General features: G+C 38.8%; 5 protein-coding genes across 5 annotated transcripts; 3 read left to right on the top strand and 2 right to left on the bottom strand.

The window, feature by feature from the left end:
- Positions 1-586: 586 nt before the first annotated feature.
- LOC129789188 (zinc finger protein 559-like) lies at positions 587-10,953 on the bottom strand. The gene is made up of 3 exons (XM_055825836.1): positions 9,810-10,953; positions 2,140-2,307; positions 587-2,080 (listed from the first exon to the last, which is right to left on the bottom strand). Exons 1-3 carry the CDS (start codon positions 10,881-10,883, stop codon positions 782-784), a joined length of 2,541 nt encoding a protein of 846 aa, XP_055681811.1. The 5' UTR covers positions 10,884-10,953; the 3' UTR covers positions 587-781.
- LOC129789066 (zinc finger protein 557-like) lies at positions 2,484-3,834 on the top strand. The gene has a single exon (XM_055825695.1). It carries the CDS (start codon positions 2,614-2,616, stop codon positions 3,781-3,783), a length of 1,170 nt encoding a protein of 389 aa, XP_055681670.1. The 5' UTR covers positions 2,484-2,613; the 3' UTR covers positions 3,784-3,834.
- Positions 4,373-6,098, top strand: LOC129789054 (zinc finger protein 12-like). The gene is made up of 2 exons (XM_055825675.1): positions 4,373-4,476; positions 4,544-6,098. Exon 2 carries the CDS (start codon positions 4,565-4,567, stop codon positions 5,843-5,845), a length of 1,281 nt encoding a protein of 426 aa, XP_055681650.1. The 5' UTR covers positions 4,373-4,476; positions 4,544-4,564; the 3' UTR covers positions 5,846-6,098.
- Positions 10,954-11,261: 308 nt separating the features above from the next.
- LOC129789080 (zinc finger protein 558-like) lies at positions 11,262-13,634 on the top strand. Its single transcript, XM_055825718.1, has one exon. The coding sequence runs from the start codon at positions 11,351-11,353 to the stop codon at positions 12,377-12,379; it is 1,029 nt and encodes a 342-aa protein (XP_055681693.1). The 5' UTR covers positions 11,262-11,350; the 3' UTR covers positions 12,380-13,634.
- On the bottom strand, positions 12,499-13,632 carry LOC129789186 (zinc finger protein 567-like). Its single transcript, XM_055825835.1, has one exon. It carries the CDS (start codon positions 13,630-13,632, stop codon positions 12,499-12,501), a length of 1,134 nt encoding a protein of 377 aa, XP_055681810.1.
- Positions 13,635-18,019: the final 4,385 nt, after the last annotated feature.

Below are 18,019 nucleotides of genomic sequence, written 5' to 3'. Positions count from 1 at the left end.
AAGTTTTTTTTGCGATTTTCTCGCGCTTTCCTGCAAATTTTCCGGGGAAATTGGGTTTTCCGGATTCATGGAGTGGAGCCGCGTCGATTTGTATCAAAAATTTTAAAAGTGTAAAAAAAATAATTTCGGGGGAAAAAGTAAAAAGACAAAAACGAAAACAGCCGGCGGCTTTTACCCCCTAAATGGCCTAAATTAATTCCCTGAAAAACTCCCCCAACAACCCCAGAACAGACCCAAGGGGTCCCAAAATAGCGAAGAATATTAACTTAAAAAGCCGCCGCCAAATGATTTCGGCACAATACTCTATTTTTCGCGGAGAGCTTAAAAAAGCGTGAAAATGCATTTCCTGTATGGAAAATCAACCGAAAATCATCGGAAAAGCATTTGGAGGGTCAGGCAAACGAGAAAATGGACTTTGTAGATGAAAATTGTGAGTGTTCTTTGGAAAAAAGGCTCAACACACAACGGATAATATCAATTTAAAATTAAAATATCCGTTATAAAATCATCATCATCATGATCATTTTCCGCGCAAAAACTGTTCGATAGAATTTCGATATGAATTTCGTTTTGAATTTGATTTTTTTTTCAAGGTTTATTTTATTCCTTTATTTAAAATTTCCACATAAAAGAAAAGTGTTAGTGCTACTGAAAAAGAGTCGGAGACAGGATCGGAAATGATATCAGGCCAGGACACAAAAGTAAGTTGAAAGAATTTGCCCCAAGAAATAGAGATTGAGGGAACTTTAAGAAAAAAAAAACCGAATAAAGTAGGCTGATGTTAGTTAATTGATCCTTCCTCAGTTGTTCTGTCCAATCCATCCAATCCGACGTCTCCCTGCATTGCAGCGAGCTTCCGTTGGATATCCTTTTGCGTGTGAAGTCCTTGATTTTTAAAATGTACTTTGGGATAGTGCCTCCGGAGGACACGGGCATTGTGGAATTTCTTTGGGCAAAGCCGGCAGTGGAAGGGCTTTTCGCCCGTATGGACACGCATGTGGGTGGTCAGAATAGACTTCTCCGTGAAGCTCTTCTCGCACACAAGGCACGCATAGGGCTTTTCTCCCGTGTGGCTGCGTGTGTGGCGCCTCAGGTGGGCACTCTGCCGGAAAGCAGCTCCACACGTTGAGCACTTGTAGGGCTTCTCACCCGTATGCAGGAGCATGTGACTCTTTAGGGTATTCCTCTCGCGGAAGGACATTTCACAGTGGGCACACCGGAAGGGTTTCTCCCCCGTGTGGCTACGCATGTGACTCTCATGCTGAGTGACGTAGTTTGAGATCTTTCCGCATGTGGGACAAATGCAAATCTTCTTCTGACTCCGATGCTTCCATGAGGTGTGACTGGGGCGCTTTGCGAGGCGCTTCTCGATGCGTTCACTTCGCTCTTCCGGTGGGATGTGGATGTATTTGTGATTCCTCAGTGAACGAGGATTCTTGAAGGCTTTCTCACAGAGATCACAGGCAAATTTGATGTCCTGATGCACGAGCATGTGGAGCTTGAGGTTGTTTGACTGGGAAAATTCCTTTCGGCAGATGCTACAAATGTAGCTACGACGTTTTTCATGCACCACCCGGATGTGTCTGGTGAGATTCCCCTGGCAGGAGTACTCAACTTGACAAAAATTGCATTTCAGTGATCTTCCCTTATGCTCCCACTGGTGTTTTTCCATATGATAGCGATTCTTTACTTTTTTCTTGCATATTCGGCATTGAAGCCAATCCTTCTTGTCCTCCTCTTCATCTTGATTTGGCAGTTCTGGATCTGGAAGATTTTTGTCATCTTCTTCTACATATTCCGGATTATCCCCTTCTGTCCATGATCCTTCGTAATTGTCCTCAAATTCCTCATTTTTCTTCTGTGATGAATCTTCTTGGCTATCCCGAAGTTCCATGTTTAGACAACTTTCCTCGCGAACTTCTTGTTTTAATCCTTCCTGCAGAAGGAATCTCTCCCGGAGTTTTTTCTCAGTTTCCTCACACTGATTCCTCAAGGCGGTGATTTCATTCAATTTCTCTCCACATTCTAAGCAAATAAACTTCAATAAATCACCCATTTGATGGTCCTCCTCCTGGACATCCTGGAAAATAGAGCAATGATTAATTTCTTCCAAACCTTCCCAAAGAATTTCCTTTTTACATTAGAGGATGATTTAATTTTGTTCAATTCCTCGAGATAATTTTCATTTCCTTCCAAGGAGATATCTATGAGATTTTTGGTAGATTCACAAATCCTGCAGAGCCGGGAGGATCCTTCTTGTTCCAGAGATAAATCTTCCTTGGAAACTTTTTCATTTTTCTTTTTTACCTAAAAAGACAAATCAATTATTATTCATCTTATTTGTTAACAAAATTAAGTAATTCAAATACGTTGAGGGCTTTTCTGCGACTTCTTGTTAATTTGCGCATCCTTCGAGGATGAAAAAATTATTATTTTTCAAAATCAAAAGTCGGAACTTTGACGTCACTCTGATTAAACATAACCTAACATTGTGTTTTTGTTTTGGTAAACAAAGTGAGCAAAAAGTTGGAAAAGTGAAAGAATTTTCTCCAATTTTCTGTTGATTTCCTTTAATAAAAACGTTTTTCGTGTGGAAAAAAGATAAAGGAAGAGATGGATGATTGGAGTGTGTGCAGACTTTGTCTGGAATCAAGTGAAGGAGGTCTTAAAGCCGTTCCTGAAGCATCATACAACAAGATATCATTTGAAAGGATGTATTTTGAGTTGATTGGAAAGTTTCTGAGGGAATATCCAACCTTTCCGGCTCTTGTTTGCACAAAATGTGAGCAGCTTTTGATACAGTCCTACATCTTCCGGGAGAAATGCCTTGAAACTGAAGGGAAGCTACAAACGATGCTGGATGAGAGGCCAATTAAGCCCCCAATGACGACAAAAACGCCAAAAACAGAGAAAGTTAGTGATTTTGTCATTAAATTCCTTTCGGAGCCATCACAACCTCAAGTTGCAGTTCCTAAACCTCCTAAACCTGACCCAGAACCTGCAAAATCAACCAACAGCAGGCTTTCTGCAACACTAAATATTGAGGATCTCAAAACGAGGACAATTCAATGCAAGAGATGTCGTGATTTTTTCAAAGGACTCGACTGCTTCAAATCCCATAAATGCTTTCAAGATGACAAAGCAAAGGATAGCCCGAATGCAGTTCCTGCTAAAAAACCCCAAGTGAAGAAAAGGATAAACAAGAGGAAATTTTTCAAATGTTCAGAATGTCCAAAGACATTCAGGAGCTACCACAATCACCAAGCTCACATGGATAAGCATAGAAACATAAAACGGTATTCCTGCCACCACTGTGGGGCAACCTTTTCGGACTGGGTGGTGAAGAGGACTCACGTGTACAAGGAGCATCTGAAGAAATTTTTATGCGAATGCGCTGAATGCGGTAAAGGGTTCTACAGGAAGTTTCTGCTGAAGCTGCACATTGAGAAGGAGCATCTGAAGCTAAACGCACAATGTGAAATCTGTGGGAAGACATTTAAGCAAAAATATGCACTCCCAAAGCATAAGCAGGAAGTCCATGGTACGAGTAAGTTTTCCTGCAACATCTGCAAAAAGGAATTGAAGACTATGAGGACACTCAAGCATCACTTGCTTACTCATGCGGGGGAGAAGAATTACGTTTGTCCCGTATGCTCTCGAGCCTTCACGTGCAATTTCTCCCTCAAGGGTCACGTGAGGAAGCAGCATCCGGATGATGTGCATCTCCTACCTCCAGATGGGACGATTGTTAATCAGAAATATTTGAAAAAGACGAGGAAATAATGAATTTCATTTTCTTCTATTTATAATAAAGAAAGGATTTCGCGCACGGAAGGTTTTTCGCAATTTTCTCGTGTTTTCCGTTGAATTTTCCAGCGAAATTGCGTTTTTTTTTTGTGACCGGGAAGTGAAAAACGGAAAGTTTAAATGCATTTTTTGGCGCCTTCTTCGATATTCAGAACACTGTTCCGAAAAGACTTCGCGGCTGCAGAAAAATTCAATTTTCTCTGCTCTCGTGTAATTTTCCTGTGTTTCCTGCCGCAGGAGGGTTAGTTGGGGTGGGGGCCGTGTGCTCCGGGGGGGGGGGTTTGGGGTTTTCCAGCCAGTTTTTCGAGAAGTTAATTTGGAGGGAAAAGCCGCCGGCAGTTTTCGTTTTTGTCTTTTTACACGACTTTTTTCCCGGATTTAATTTTTTTGAACTTTTCAAATTGTTGATGCCAATCGACACGGCGCCGCTCTCTGAACCCGGAAAACCCAATTTTCCCGGAAAATTCGACAAAAAACGCGGGAAATGCAGTTTCCACCGTTTTCTTGAATCATTCAATGATTCTCTGAATCAGGCGGGATATAATGAGATTCCGCCGACTGATTCAAAGAATCACTTCAACTGAAATAGCCCCTTGTCACAAAATCTTTGTTTTGCTTTTACAATTTCTGTGTTTTTTGTGAGTTTTTCTTGAATTTCTCGGGAAAAAGGTGAGTTTTCCGGCATTTAAACTTCCAAAAAAGATTCCTGCTTTAATGATTGATTGAAAAATTGCAGGATTTTCGGTGGGAAAATAGTATGGAAGAGTGGTCAGTTTGTCGCCTTTGCCTGCAATCCTCAGAATACGCCCTCAAGTCCTTTCCGGATGAGTTATTTGACCAGATACCCTACTACAACATCTACTTTGAGATTGTCGGCATCACCCTTGTGGACTACACAACATTCCCCAATAAGATTTGTCTCGTGTGCGAGGATGAGATGCTGCGGGCGTACAAATTCCGCCAGAAGTGCTTGGAGACGGAGGAGAAGCTAAAGGATATGGTGGGAGGTGATGAGAAAATTGAATTTGTCGAACCCATTGAGCCCACTGCTGCACCAGTGGATGATCTGGAGGATGATGATGGGACTGCTGATGACACCATGATGGAGCAATACATCCAAATGAAGCAGGAAAGTTCAAATGAGCAGCGAATTGCTGTATCACAGGCCGGGGGAATAACTCCCAAGAAGTTGAAGGAAACATCAAGTCCAGGTGGTGAGAAGATCCGATGCAAACACTGTAGGATCATCTTCCTGGGCATGGATGCATTCTACGATCACAAATGCTATGATATTGCAAAAGTCGAGACACCCGTGGAGCCAAGCAAGGAGGGCAGTGGCGGCGATAAGAACCCCAAGAAGATTGAACGGCGCCTGTTTAAGTGCAACGAATGCGGGCAGACGTTTCAGATGCGTTCGATGATCCTCAGTCACATCGAGAAGCACAATAAGATGAAAAAGTATCAGTGCCAGTACTGCAATAGGAGATTCTACAAAGCTGCCATACGGAAGGCGCACATCTACCGCCATCACTTCCGGAAGACGTTGGAATTCAAGTGTCCACAGTGTCCGAATGAGTACAACAAGGGCAGTGAATTGCGACAACACATAAAGGAGGCACACAAGGAGGAGATCACCTACCAGTGCGATCGCTGTGGGAAAAACTTCAAAAGTAGCTCCATCCTCACGAGTCACATGAAGATTCATTCGGACAAGGTGACCTGTGCTCAGTGTGGGAAGGAATTGAAAAATCTGCGCACGCTGGAGCGTCACATGGAAATCCATTCGGGACAGAAGAACTACGTCTGCCCCGTGTGCTCGCGTACCTTCACGTGCAATTTCTCCGTGAAGAATCACGTGCGGAAAATCCATCCGGATGATGTGCATTTACTCCCACCCGATGGGACAGTGGTGAATAAGAGGTACTTGGATCGAATGGCAGCCACTCATCGTCGGAAGGACAGTGGCGTTAAAATAGAAGAGACTCAAGCCATTGATGCATGTACCAGTGAAGCCGTTGAGTCGATAATTCACAACTAGGAGCATAAAAGCATAATTTTATGCATTTTCTATGCGAGAAATCTTTCTTTCAACACACGACTATCATGATTTTGTGGCATAAAAATTATATACAAAACACCCCACAGTGGTGGATGAGGACACAATATACTGATTTTCTTACCGTTTTAATGCATTAAAATCAGAACATTTTGTCCTTGATTCACTTTTTTACTTACTTAGAATTTATGGTGATTTTAAGTAAATAAATAAATGTAATTTCTAGTAGAAAAAATTCTTTTAATCTTTTAACTTATTCAACGATGTTTTTGGAGCATTTTTTACATTTTTTATTAATTGGATCGATCAAAAAATGCAAATTCTTTAAAAAATTAAAGATTTTTGTTTGTTTTTCAATTTTGATTGAAAACCAAAAAGTTTAATTTAACCCTTTGAGAGCCAATAAAAGTTTTCGTTAAAAAAACAGGCTGAATTCAAATTTTTAAAGTTTCTATTTTTTTTTAATAAAAGACAAAAAATCAGTATCAAAGAATAAAAAGATTCTTAAAAATACTTTAATTAAATTCTTAAATTCCTTCTGATAATAAAGAACAAAGATTTCTTTCAAGATTTTTGGCAGAAAACTTAAAAGTCTCTTGAAGAAACACTAAAAAGGAGCATTCTTCCATACAAGAATATTGTGGGAGTAACATTCCAAATGCTCTGTTCTCCTGGTAGCAGTGGAGTACAAATTAATGCAATAGTAGTCAGACGCCATTTCCCATAAAAATTTGCGTGGAGGAGGCCAGCTGGGCCAGCCAGCTATTGGCCACTTTCGCAATTGATCCACCTCACATAACTTAGGGTGCGCTACTCAAAAATCCACGGGATTGGAGCTGCTCACAAATAATTCCACAAATAATCCCGGGCGCTCATAAAAGCCATCACACGGACGTGACTCTTTTTGGGTGGGAATGTTCTTTGCGCGCACAATTCGAGCGCTTTTGCAGTAACCATTTAAATAATGATTTTGATTCCGGTTGCTGTGGCGCGAATTTTTCTCTTATTTTTCCCAAAATTCAATGTGGATGGTATTTGAATCAGAATCCTCCCCGGAAATTCAAACATTTCTATCCCGGAATTCCACCGAAATAGAAAGACAAGTTTTGTGACTCAATAGCAGGAGTACAGAAGAAACCATCCTGACTCTTTGAGACTTTCTTCTGTGAGGTTTGTTCGATTTTAATTCGATAGTATTTTGCAAAAAAACGTCTTTTTTTTTTAAAGGAATTTCCTTTTTATTTGAATTTAAGGAAAGATGATTTTTTATTAAAAAAAATTAATTTGTTTTTACCCTCGTTTTTTAAAGGGTTAAAAAAAAGATTCTTCAACCCCCAAGAAAAATGATTTGTTTTGTTTAAATTTAAACTTTTACTGAAAAATGATGAATATAATTTTGCATGGATGAAATTTTCGTGGAGCAAGATTTCAAAAGAAGTCTTCAATGACTGGGAAATCATAAAGATTCAATTTCCCCGCGCAACTGCCACGGGAAATTGTAAAGAAAATTTACTGATGGCTAATTGATGAAAATCTCCCACGTCGCGCACCCCCGCGCATTTGGAGGGAAAACATGGGAGAGAAATGTGAGGGAAATGCGTTCCTAAGCATTGAGCATAATCATTGCCGCCGGATAATTAGCAGAGCTACGTGGGAGCATTAATTAGAACTTCCCCATTGCGTGGCGTTAAAATTTTTAATTACTCCTTTTTTGTGCCCCCACGAACTTTTTGTTGTTGTGCAGTGAGAAAAATTCCGTGCAAAAGAGCATTGCGAGTGGAAAATAAGAAGAAAAGAACTTGAGTACAGCACCAGGTGCTCAAAATTCCACGCTCATCCACACATAAGAACAAGTCTGGGTATTCAAGAAGAAAACTGACCTACCTTCTCGAGGTAGAAACTTGCGCGCATCCCATAAAGGAATGCTGCGAATTCAGCAGAAGCAGGATGCACTTTATGGAGTCTTCGTACTCTTGAATTCAAAAGTACAATCTCATACACACTATAAAAGACTTTTTGTAAATATTTTTCATGTTGTAATGTGGATTATTCTGCAATCCGCATTGCTTTTCAAACCTTCCTTATTTTGCCACGAGTAACCCCTTTAATTTTATCTTATCTTAAATTTGATCAAATTGATAAAGCTAAGTCGTTTTGATTATAATATTTTTTTGTATTTGCAGTTTTCCCATTCATTTTTCTATTTAATTTATTGATTCACAATGATTTTTTGAATTTGTACTGGCTTACAATAATTTCCCGCATTTGAACAATTAAACTCTTTAATGAAAAAAAAGTATAATTAAATAATCCTTCCTTAATTTCAAATTAACCCTTTTATGAAAATTAACTTTTTAACCCTTGGAGGATTAGATATTTTTAACCTAAAATTTTCTTTCCCGAATTTGAAGTATAATTATGAACTTCGCTCCACATTGTAGATACAAAATTTATCACAATAGGTTTTAAATAGATTTTATTGTTAGACGATTGAAAAATCAAATTAGCCACGGTGGCCAGAAAACTCTCAAAGGGTTAACTCTTTTTTATATTTTCTCATTTCTGTAACACTTGAAAATTTTTTTTTGTTACATTTGCCTAATTAAAATAATCCTTTTCTTAATTCAATATTTAACCACGTAAGAAATTCATTTTTGACCTTCACTCACATTTTTAATTAATTTTTAAAAAGAAATACATAAATCGATTTTGATAAAATTTCATAAAACTCATTTTTAAAGAACAAAAATTTAGAAAATAATTTTGTTCAAATCAGATCAATTTTTTTTTGAGTTCTTTAGTAAACATAAAAATGATCAAGATAATTTTAAGACAAAAGTAAATATCCTAAAATCTGTTTAACCCTTTCGCGACCGCTTGAAACTTAGCAAGCATTGTAATATTCGATCTTTTTATCGTTTCTATCACATTTTTCAGTTAGAACGTTTCTAACAACAATTTAATTCATTAAAAGAACAAGAAAGGGTTGCAGGAATATTTCTATTTCGATTAAACCTCGAGTTAACCCATTTACTAATCAGATTAAGTGGTAAAAGGGGTAAAAGGGGTAAAAGTTAATACGTTTATAGAAAATAGGGGAGACTAGGGTGGAGGAAGTTTATCCACAAAAAATCTTTTACCCTTAAAATAAAATAAAAAATTCCAGGGATGAGAGGCAAAAGTTAGATAGTTAAAGTAAAATGTTAGAAATGCAAATTCTTTCATGTAACTCACACCTTCCCTATTCCTTTTTTTCTAATCTCATTGATTTTTCCGAATAAAGCGCAGGAGAACAGCTTTGTAATTTTCTTTTGCTGCTTCATGAATTTATTTTATAAATTTAATGTACAAAATATTGAAAAATAAATAAAAAGTTAATAATTTAAATATGTAGAAAAAAAATTAAAGTTTTTAATAAAGCAATAAAATTATTTTTTGAGATCTTTCTTTCATTTTATTCCCTCTTGAAATTTTTAAAGTAAAAAACAAAAAAAAAATTTGAATTGATAACTTCTCTAACTCAAAGATTATCTAAACTAAATGAATAAAAAAATAATAAATTTTAATTCTTAATTAGTAATTTCTCTCTCGTGGAGAGTTTTATGCTCTCCTATGTTAAGTTGCTTGAAAATGACGAATGGTTATCTCGGTCTTTTTGGACAAAAAAGACCTTCACATTGATACCCCAAAAACTTCCTCGGGATGCGTTGTCGGTATTCTCGAACTGTGTGCACGGAATGAGGAGTTCGAGAAGACTCTCTTTCCCTACGAGGAGCTCAGAAATCCTCTCATGCTTAGAAACTATGAGGAATGGTCTTTCTCCCGGTACCCGGGAATTCCAAATCTTAACTCTTTTTCCCACGAGAAAATTCCTGAGAAAAACGTCTAAATTGAATGTTTAAAAAATCACAAAATTTTTTATTTAACAAAAATTTAATTCTCATTATGTTTTGGCTTCTGGGAAGAGGTGCATTTGATTGGGATGAATCTTCTTGAAATGACTCCTCAAGATGGAAATGGTTCGGAGGGTTTTTGAGCAAATCGGGCAGTCAGCCTTGGCGCGTTTTCCGTGGATTTTGAGATGATTCAGCAACCGGAGGCGATTGTCGTACATCTTCCCGCAATGATTGCACGTCCCACCCTCTGCATGAGTCAGGGCGTGCTTCCGGAGGCTTCTCTTGACTTTAAATTCCTTCCCGCATTTTTCACACTGGTAGTTTGGCACGTCCGAATGGACTTCTCTTATATGGACATTCATTTGTCCCGTGATGTAGAACTCCATTGGGCAATGTGGGCATTTGCAGAGTCTCTTCTTCAGGTGCTCCCTGTAAATGTGAGTCCTTCTTGCAGTCCACCAGAAGAACTTCTCTCCACAGTGTTCACATTCGTAGCGCTTAATGCCATTGTGGTAGTCCATGTGTTGCACAAAATGAGATCCCTTGATGACCTTCCCGCAGATATTGCACTGTTTGGTTGCTAATTGTGGCGAATCCTGTTGATTTTTTTGCACATCTTTGCATCGATGACCCTTGAAACTCTCCAGTCCTCTGAAGATGACCTTACAGCGTTTACAGAGTATCCTACGTTGCTTCCTTTCTTGTTTAGATAGCTTCTCTTCTGCTGGCTTCTGAATGCTTCCATTTGCTTCTCCTTCTATGGCGTCGTCTTGTTCTCCTACTAAATAATTATCCTGAATCCTTTCAACTATAGTATTGTTTATCCCATGAGTAGTTTCAGGGATGCTGTGTTCATTCTCTTCCTGCTCATGCAGCTCTTTAAGTTTCTCCTCAGTTTGGAAGCAAAGTTCCCGGAATGTGTAAGCACTGATTAGATTCTCCTCGCATGTAGCACAGATCTGCAATGGGAAGGATTTGTAATCCGTCAGAGGTATTCCAGTCACCATGAAGTAGATGTTCTTGTAGGGTTGGGAATTGTGGAAGGATCCGGAAATGAATTTTAGGGACTCCTCGCTGGAATGCAAGCACAATCGGCAGACTGTCAAATCTCCCAATTGTTCCATGAATCTTTTTTTTCATTAAAATATTTTTTACTCTACTAAAAGAATCTTTCTCGGAAATCCGGGAAAGGTGAGAAAAACAAATATTCGGTTTTGTTCGACTGGTTTCGGGATAGCTCGGAAGACTACTCTCTGATCTGCTAAAGAATTTTTCATAGCTATAGTAATTAATCGTTTTAGCATAATTATCATTTTTGTTTTATTTTTCTTAAATAATTATTATTTTAATAATCAGAATGCTTCAATTCAATTCAATTCAATTCAATCGTTGATGACCTAATGCATTTTATGTCATAAATTTGGGGACTATAAGTTTCTCTTGTGAGACAATTTCGAGAATTGTTAGCATACTGCAAAGTCTAATCGTCACTTCTTAGCTAACTTCACGTGGAAAAGATCAAAAGAGAGAAAATAATCTTCTAAAAAAAGCAAGATTTGTGGCTTAAGTTATTTTTGGATTTATTGCAACAATGGAGGATTGGACAGTCTGCAGGTTGTGCTTGCAATCCAGCGAGGAGCCCCTAAAATTCATTTCCGGATCCTTCCACAATTCCCAGCCATACAGAAGTATTTACTTCACAGTCACTGGAAGATGCTTGACTGACTACAAATCCATTCCAATGCAGATTTGTAATGTGTGCGAGGAGAACCTAATCAGTGCCTACACTTTCCGGGAACTTTGCTTCCAAACAGAGGAAAAATTGAAGGAAATGCTGTTCAATGTGAAAGCAGAGGCAGAAGGAGACAAAACTACGGATGAGCAGGATTTGACAATCTTCACAGTTAATGAGCTCGAGGGGGATGCAAAGAAGGAAGGAGATTTGGAGGAGAATCTGGAGGGAGATTTCACAGATCCTTTTGATCAAATTGCTGAGCAGGAGGAGATTTTGGCAGCCAAGGAGGAGGAGAAACAGAAGAAAATTCTCTGTAAACGATGCAAAACTGTCTTTAGAGGATTGGATAATTTCAAGAGGCACAAATGCAAGGGATATGAACCAGTAAGAAAAATCAAGGCAAAACCGCAGAAGAGGAGTGATATAGAGCACGAATGTATGGTATGCAAGAAGATAATAAGAGGCACTCACATAACGACGCACCTGGACTATCACAATGGCATAAAACGCTACGAATGCGAGCACTGTGGGAAGAGATTCTTCTGGTTGGCAGCCAAGAAGACCCACATACAGCGCGATCATCTCAAGAAGAAATCCTACAAGTGCCCACATTGTCCGAAAGAGTATTGGATGGTGGGAACGAGGAATATTCATGTCCGGAAGAATCATTTGCAAAAAATTGACTATCAATGTGAGCTCTGTGGGAAGGGATTTGCACTAAGGTATGACTTGAAGAAGCACATGAACACCCACATTGAAGGAGGACCCTGTTCCATTTGTGGGGAGACATTCAAGTCACTAAACAGGCTGAATTATCACAAAAGGACTCACCACAAATCACCTCCCAAGCAGAGTTCATCAAATTCTCAAGATTTGGACGAGTGAGACGAAAACTCATAAAATTTGGAGAAATTTTTTATTATTAAATTTTAAGATCTAAAAATTTTTATCTTCTCGAGGCTTTGAAACTGTGGAGTCTGTGTAGATGGCCTTTAAGTGAGTTTCTAGGTCGATGGGATGCCTTTGTGGTGCATACTACTGCTTCCGGACAAGGTACCACCACCAGCTTCACCAGCATGAACTTGCTGCGTGTGCTTCCTGAGCTGTGCATTTGTCCGGAAGGCGTGTGAGCACACGGGGCAGGTGAACTTCTTCTCGGTGGTATGCAGAGCCATATGATGCTCAAATGTCCGGATGTTCTTCAGCTTCTTCCCGCATATTTCGCACGTCACCTCATCCGTGTGCTGCTTCATGTGGGACGACAAACTGATACTGGAATTGAGTTCCTTCCCGCAGCGATCGCATTGGTAGATTGAGGGATTTGTGTGCTTATCCCGGATGTGATTTGTTCGTCGATTCTTATCGTAGAATCCCTTCCCGCAGTACGGGCAGTGGCAGGAGGGTGTCTTGAGGTGTTCTCGGTGTATATGCGTTGTCCGGGTGACTGTTGAGTTGAATTCCATATTGCAGTAGTTGCATCTGTGTCGAATCTTGCGCTCTGTGTGCTGATCCAGGTGTGCCATGAAGTACGAGCGTCCAATGAAGGTCTTCCCGCATTTGTTGCACTTGAAGAAGGGTTCATTCTGTTCCCCACTCTCCCCGGAAATTGTGTCAATGTACGTCTTGGGTTTGCCACACTGATGCGACCGGAAAGTCTCCATCTCTGAGAAAATTCCTTTGCAGATCTTACAGCGAATCTTCAGTGCAACATTCTTGTCATCCTCATCCGTTGAGGTTCCATGTCTCGACGTAGCTTGTGGGATTACTGACTGGGTTGCATATTCATCATGCTTAGATGCTTTGGAGAAGCCCGTGTGCTCTCCACTTTTCGTGGAAGACTCAAGAGCTGAGACAAATTCAATACTTTTACCACCACCACCCTCTTCGGCGGATTTGAGATCCTTCAGCTTTTCTTCCGTTTCGAGGCATTTCCGACGAAACTCATAAGCACGTAGCATGTCATTCTCACACTGTGGGCAGATCCTCATGGGAAATGCAGCGTAATCCGTCAAAGTAACACCAACGACGCTGAGGAAAATATTAAAATATGATGTCTCCTGGAATGTGCAGCCTGTGAAGGCTTTTAGGGCTTCATCCCCAGATTCCAGACACAAACGACACACTGTCCACTCCTCCATTCTTTCAATTCTCACTGAATTTCTCTGGGAATTTATGATTTTCTGGGCTCCAGAGCTTCCTGTCACAATATTTTGATGATATTCAGGTGCCCCAGAAAAAGCTTCATTGAATATCTTGCGAACTTTTTTACAAAATATTATTTCCTCACAAAACTAATAAAGAAATGTTTTTAATTTTTGTTTTAGAGGTTTCTCTTCATTTAATAAAATTATTTTAATTCAAATTCATTAGGATTTTTGAACAGTTCTGGTCAGAAAATCGAGAAAATCTTTTTGAAAAACTTCTTAAGGGCTGTTGTGGGACGTTCGAATGAATGCAGTTCAGTTTGACGTTCCGAGCTCGAGCAAAAGCTTGGAAACCGAGATTTTTTGTTATTAGGAAAATTGTTAATTATTTTGTGCGTCCCGCGTCCAGGAAGGCGTGGAAAGTGAATGTGTACAAAGTGAATGCCTGCAATGAGGTGCATTGTGGAAGGCTGTGAAAATACTCTGAGATATTGTCCTCCAGGTGTGACTTTTCACAGGTGAGTTCTTTACCTTCATCCTGAAGCATTCCTTTAGCTCATTTCATCCACCTAGCTGAGCTAGATCTCCCCAAGAAGGCTTCCTGGGGGTAGTTTCTAAGCAGCCTAATTTGCAAAGAGCCCCCAAGATGGGGAAGAGTCTCAAAAAATCATGAAAATTCTACAAATTTGCACCATTTTGGCTTTTTGTAGGTTTCCACAGGATATAAAACTAGCTCGAAAATGGAAGATCCTGGTCAACTTGGGCACACAGTATGTTACAAAGGAGTCAGATCGTGTGTGCAGTCAGCATTTCTCCGAAGAGGATTTTGAGTATCGAAGATTTAGAGATAAATTCAAGAAGTACCTCAGAACCAAGTCTGTTCCGCAGGTAAGAAAAAATAAAGAAACTTATCTTTCTGTCTCACTTCTTAGCATAGCTGGTTAGGTAGAAAACATAGGATAGGTTGCACAGCACACAGTCTAGCTATTGGGGGATTTTATGTTGCTCATTTATGACCATTTTGTATATATGAGTTAGAAATAGGGGAATGAAGAGACAAACATAAACCTCTGAAGATTTTTTTTAAGAAGCATTTTTTGGCCTGCTAGGTACGGTAGTTCTATGCTATGATATGTGTGTTTATAAATAGCCAACTAATCTATATATAAATACCCTCTCAGTCAGACTAATGGCTTCTGTCTCTACCATATCTAAGTGCTTGCTGTGTTGTATGTATGCATGTAGTAGAGAGATAGGCAGAGAAGCGAATCAATAACTTTGGTTTCTTAGCTTTCGTTTATTACTACATATTTTCAAGACTCTATAGCTTGTTCGCAGTTCAGATCCACTATTGAGGTCAGAAATGTTGTAGCTATTTCTCAACATAGAGCTGTTTCTAGATGTGCTGCATAACACGCAAACATTTGGCTAAGTACCTATATATGCTATATGTGCTGTGCATGCATACCTTGAATGACTTTTAAAGGGCACCCAGTCGTGAAGACCTGAATTGACCTCGAGCATAGAAGAAAGACACACAAATACAGCTTAGCAATTAATTGTGGGTGACCTATTAGACGGTTGGAAATGGTCGAAATGTGAAGAAGGAATATAAAAGAAGTTTGACTGCTCTAAAGCTTTTATCTGATTTTGAAATATATATTTTTTTTAATATTCTGTTGAAAGAATTTGTTTAAAAGTTCCTAAAAATTAATAGAAATATTCGGTTTTTTTTTAAAGTTAAATTTTACACAAAGAAGCTAAATCATAAAACTGATTTTCCTATTCATAAATTGTTTAGAAAATTCATACATTCAGCAAAAAAGTAAACAGGATAAGTAGAGTTGATAAGAATCTCTATTGAAGCTTTATTTGCCCAAAAAAATGTTTTCTTAAAAGCTAAGAATTCAAAACAAGATTAAATGAATTAAATCTTTATGTTTTTAGCTTTAATTCACTTTTGTCTATCTGATAAAGTTGTTAGATTTTTTTTATTTATTCTATTCTCTCTTTTGTAAAGACTATTTTTTTTAATTGTTGTTTCAATAAATAGGCTTTTTTGCAATAATAATTTAAATGAAACTCAATTATTTTTATTTATTTATTCAATATTTAATTAGTAAACTCAATTAAAGAAAGAAATTAAATGAACTTTAAAATATTTTTCATAATTTTGCTGAAAATAACGACATTCTTTTAAAAAAAACATTTTTTTCCTTGTTGTAATAACCGTTTCAGGTCCGCGATCAATCTAGCGAGCTGATTGAACTAAAAAAAAAAGACATTTTTGAAAAAAAAAATCCCAATTCAAAAATTTACGTTTTTTCGTCCTTCCTGATCCTGCGAGTTCTTGGGGATGTCCTTTTGTGATCATAAAATGATCAGGGATTTTAAAGAAATAGTCTTGTACTAATTTGGACTCAATATTTAATAACTATAGAAAATGAAATATTTTCAAAATTGAGTCTTTGGGTCAACGTATGACCCAATGGACCGGAAAAGATTAACCCCTTCGCGACCGCTTTAAAAATTCAATCTTTTTCATCGCGATATTTATTTTATTGAGTTTTAAGAGGAATTTCTTAAATCAGAACGTCTTTTTTGTGCTAATTTACATCAATTTTCTAACTCATAATAATAATTAAATTATTATCAAAGTACGAGAAAATTAATCTTGTCGAATAAATCCTTGACGTTTCAGTACCTTTAGGGCTTTCTTCAGGCTCAAATTCAATATTCTAGTCAAAATTTTATTAAAAAAGATATTAAATAATTTTATTTTTCAGCCTCAATTTGACGTAGATGAATACACACTTCAATTGTTGGAGCAAGATGAGCCCTATTCGTATATGGAGCAGGCATATGTTACTGAACCCATGCCCGAGCCTCCATTGGCAGTTACGCATGAACAATCAGATGAGGAGAGCAATGGGATGAGCTCAATGATGTACGACAACTCAAATGCTCACTACAGCAATCACAATGTCTATGCAGCTGGAAGTAGTTCATATTCAGTTGTAAGATGACAAATTTTCTTTTCCTTTTGAGAGTTTTTGTTTTATTACAAAAAAATTTAATTAATTTTTAGGGCAATAATACTCACAAGCGTCCTATGCTTGCATTTCCGGTGCAGGATACGAAAAAAATGCGTTATCCAGCAGGAGGATCTGTGGTGGCTGAAACTACAACAACATCGAACATTGAATGTGACATTGAGTTGGAAAAAGTGAAAATTGAGAGTCTGAGTGAGTTGCTGTCGGAGTTGAAGGAGAAGAACTACATTGGGGAAGAGGTGGCGGAAATGATTAAGGATACCATTGGCCCAAATGAGGATCTCTTTGATGAAATGATCAAGGAGACGGACTTTAAGGCTATGCCATTGACTTTTCAGCCTGTCATGAAGGATTTTGCTCTGACGTTGGATTTCCTAGCACCACGCGCCTATCGATACATCTACAATGAGTACAAGAGCTTCCTACCGCATCCAAATACCTTTGCTGTGTGGTACAAGTGCACTGATGCTGATCCGGGTTTCACACAGGAGAGTCTCGATACGCTCACTGAGCTGGTGAAGAGTGAACGGGAACAGGGACGGAGTGTTATTTGTCAATTGGCATTCGATGAGAAGGATATTTTTCCGCAAGTACAGAAGATTGGGGAGAAGTGCTTTGGATACTGCACCGTGACAACTGTTGATAAGCCGTCCAATGATGTGGCGACGCAAGTTCTTCTTTTCATGCTGATTGACATCAATGGAGCATGGAAGGTGCCCATTGGGTATTTCCCCGTGAAGCACATGAATTCGGAGATGAAGCAAAATCTCATTGAGAAGGCAATTCTCAATGCAGAAGCAACGGGAGCTAAAGTCCTCGGGATCACCTTCAATGGGGTAAATACGAATTTCTCCGCAATGAAACTCCTCGGAGCATCATTTGCAATGGATGATCCCGTTTTCTCTGTACGCATTGAAGGTGAGTCCCATGAGAAGACCTATTTTGTCTACCCGGATCCATTGGATATGATTAAACGTGTACGGGATACATTTATGTTTGAGAAGCAATTTTTGGATGGTGATGGGAATATTGTGGACTACACGTATGTGGGAGAATTGCTGAATCTCTATGAGAAGGGGAGCACACAGACGGATCTCAAGCCAATTCATGCGTATTTTCAGCGTAAGAAGCTAAATCTCAATCTTGTCGTGCAGCTACTCAATAAATCCGTAGCCGATGCCCTTGATCACTGTCGCACCAACTACAGTGCCCTCAATGTTAGCCAATTTGGTGGATGTGAGGCAACGAGTAAGTTTATACGGATGATGAGTAATGTCTTTGAGGTGTTGAAGAGTCATCAGCAGGCAAATGCGGAGAAGAGTTCCATT

The sequence above is a fragment of the Lutzomyia longipalpis genome, chromosome 2, assembly GCF_024334085.1.
Source record: "Lutzomyia longipalpis isolate SR_M1_2022 chromosome 2, ASM2433408v1".
In the NCBI taxonomy this organism is placed as follows: Eukaryota; Metazoa; Arthropoda; class Insecta; order Diptera; family Psychodidae; genus Lutzomyia; species Lutzomyia longipalpis.
The sequence above is the reverse complement of the archived record's forward strand: the minus strand, read 5'-3'. Positions and strand labels throughout refer to the sequence as shown.

What these genes read in the sequence shown, in the direction of transcription:
- LOC129789066 (XM_055825695.1), top strand. Translation starts at nt 2,614, where the DNA reads ATGGATGATTGGAGTGTGTGCAGACTTTGTCTGGAATCAAGTGAAGGA.
- LOC129789054 (XM_055825675.1), top strand. Translation starts at nt 4,565, where the DNA reads ATGGAAGAGTGGTCAGTTTGTCGCCTTTGCCTGCAATCCTCAGAATAC.
- LOC129789188 (XM_055825836.1), bottom strand. Translation starts at nt 10,883, where the DNA reads ATGGAACAATTGGGAGATTTGACAGTCTGCCGATTGTGCTTGCATTCC. An exon ending in TCTTCCCAGAAGCCAAAACA is followed by an intron (nt 2,308 to 9,809) that starts TAATGAGAATTA and finishes TTGTCTTTTTAG; the next exon opens with GTAAAAAAGAAAAATGAAAA. An exon ending in AAATTAAATCATCCTCTAAT is followed by an intron (nt 2,081 to 2,139) that starts GTAAAAAGGAAA and finishes TCTATTTTCCAG; the next exon opens with GATGTCCAGGAGGAGGACCA.
- LOC129789080 (XM_055825718.1), top strand. Translation starts at nt 11,351, where the DNA reads ATGGAGGATTGGACAGTCTGCAGGTTGTGCTTGCAATCCAGCGAGGAG.
- LOC129789186 (XM_055825835.1), bottom strand. Translation starts at nt 13,632, where the DNA reads ATGGAGGAGTGGACAGTGTGTCGTTTGTGTCTGGAATCTGGGGATGAA.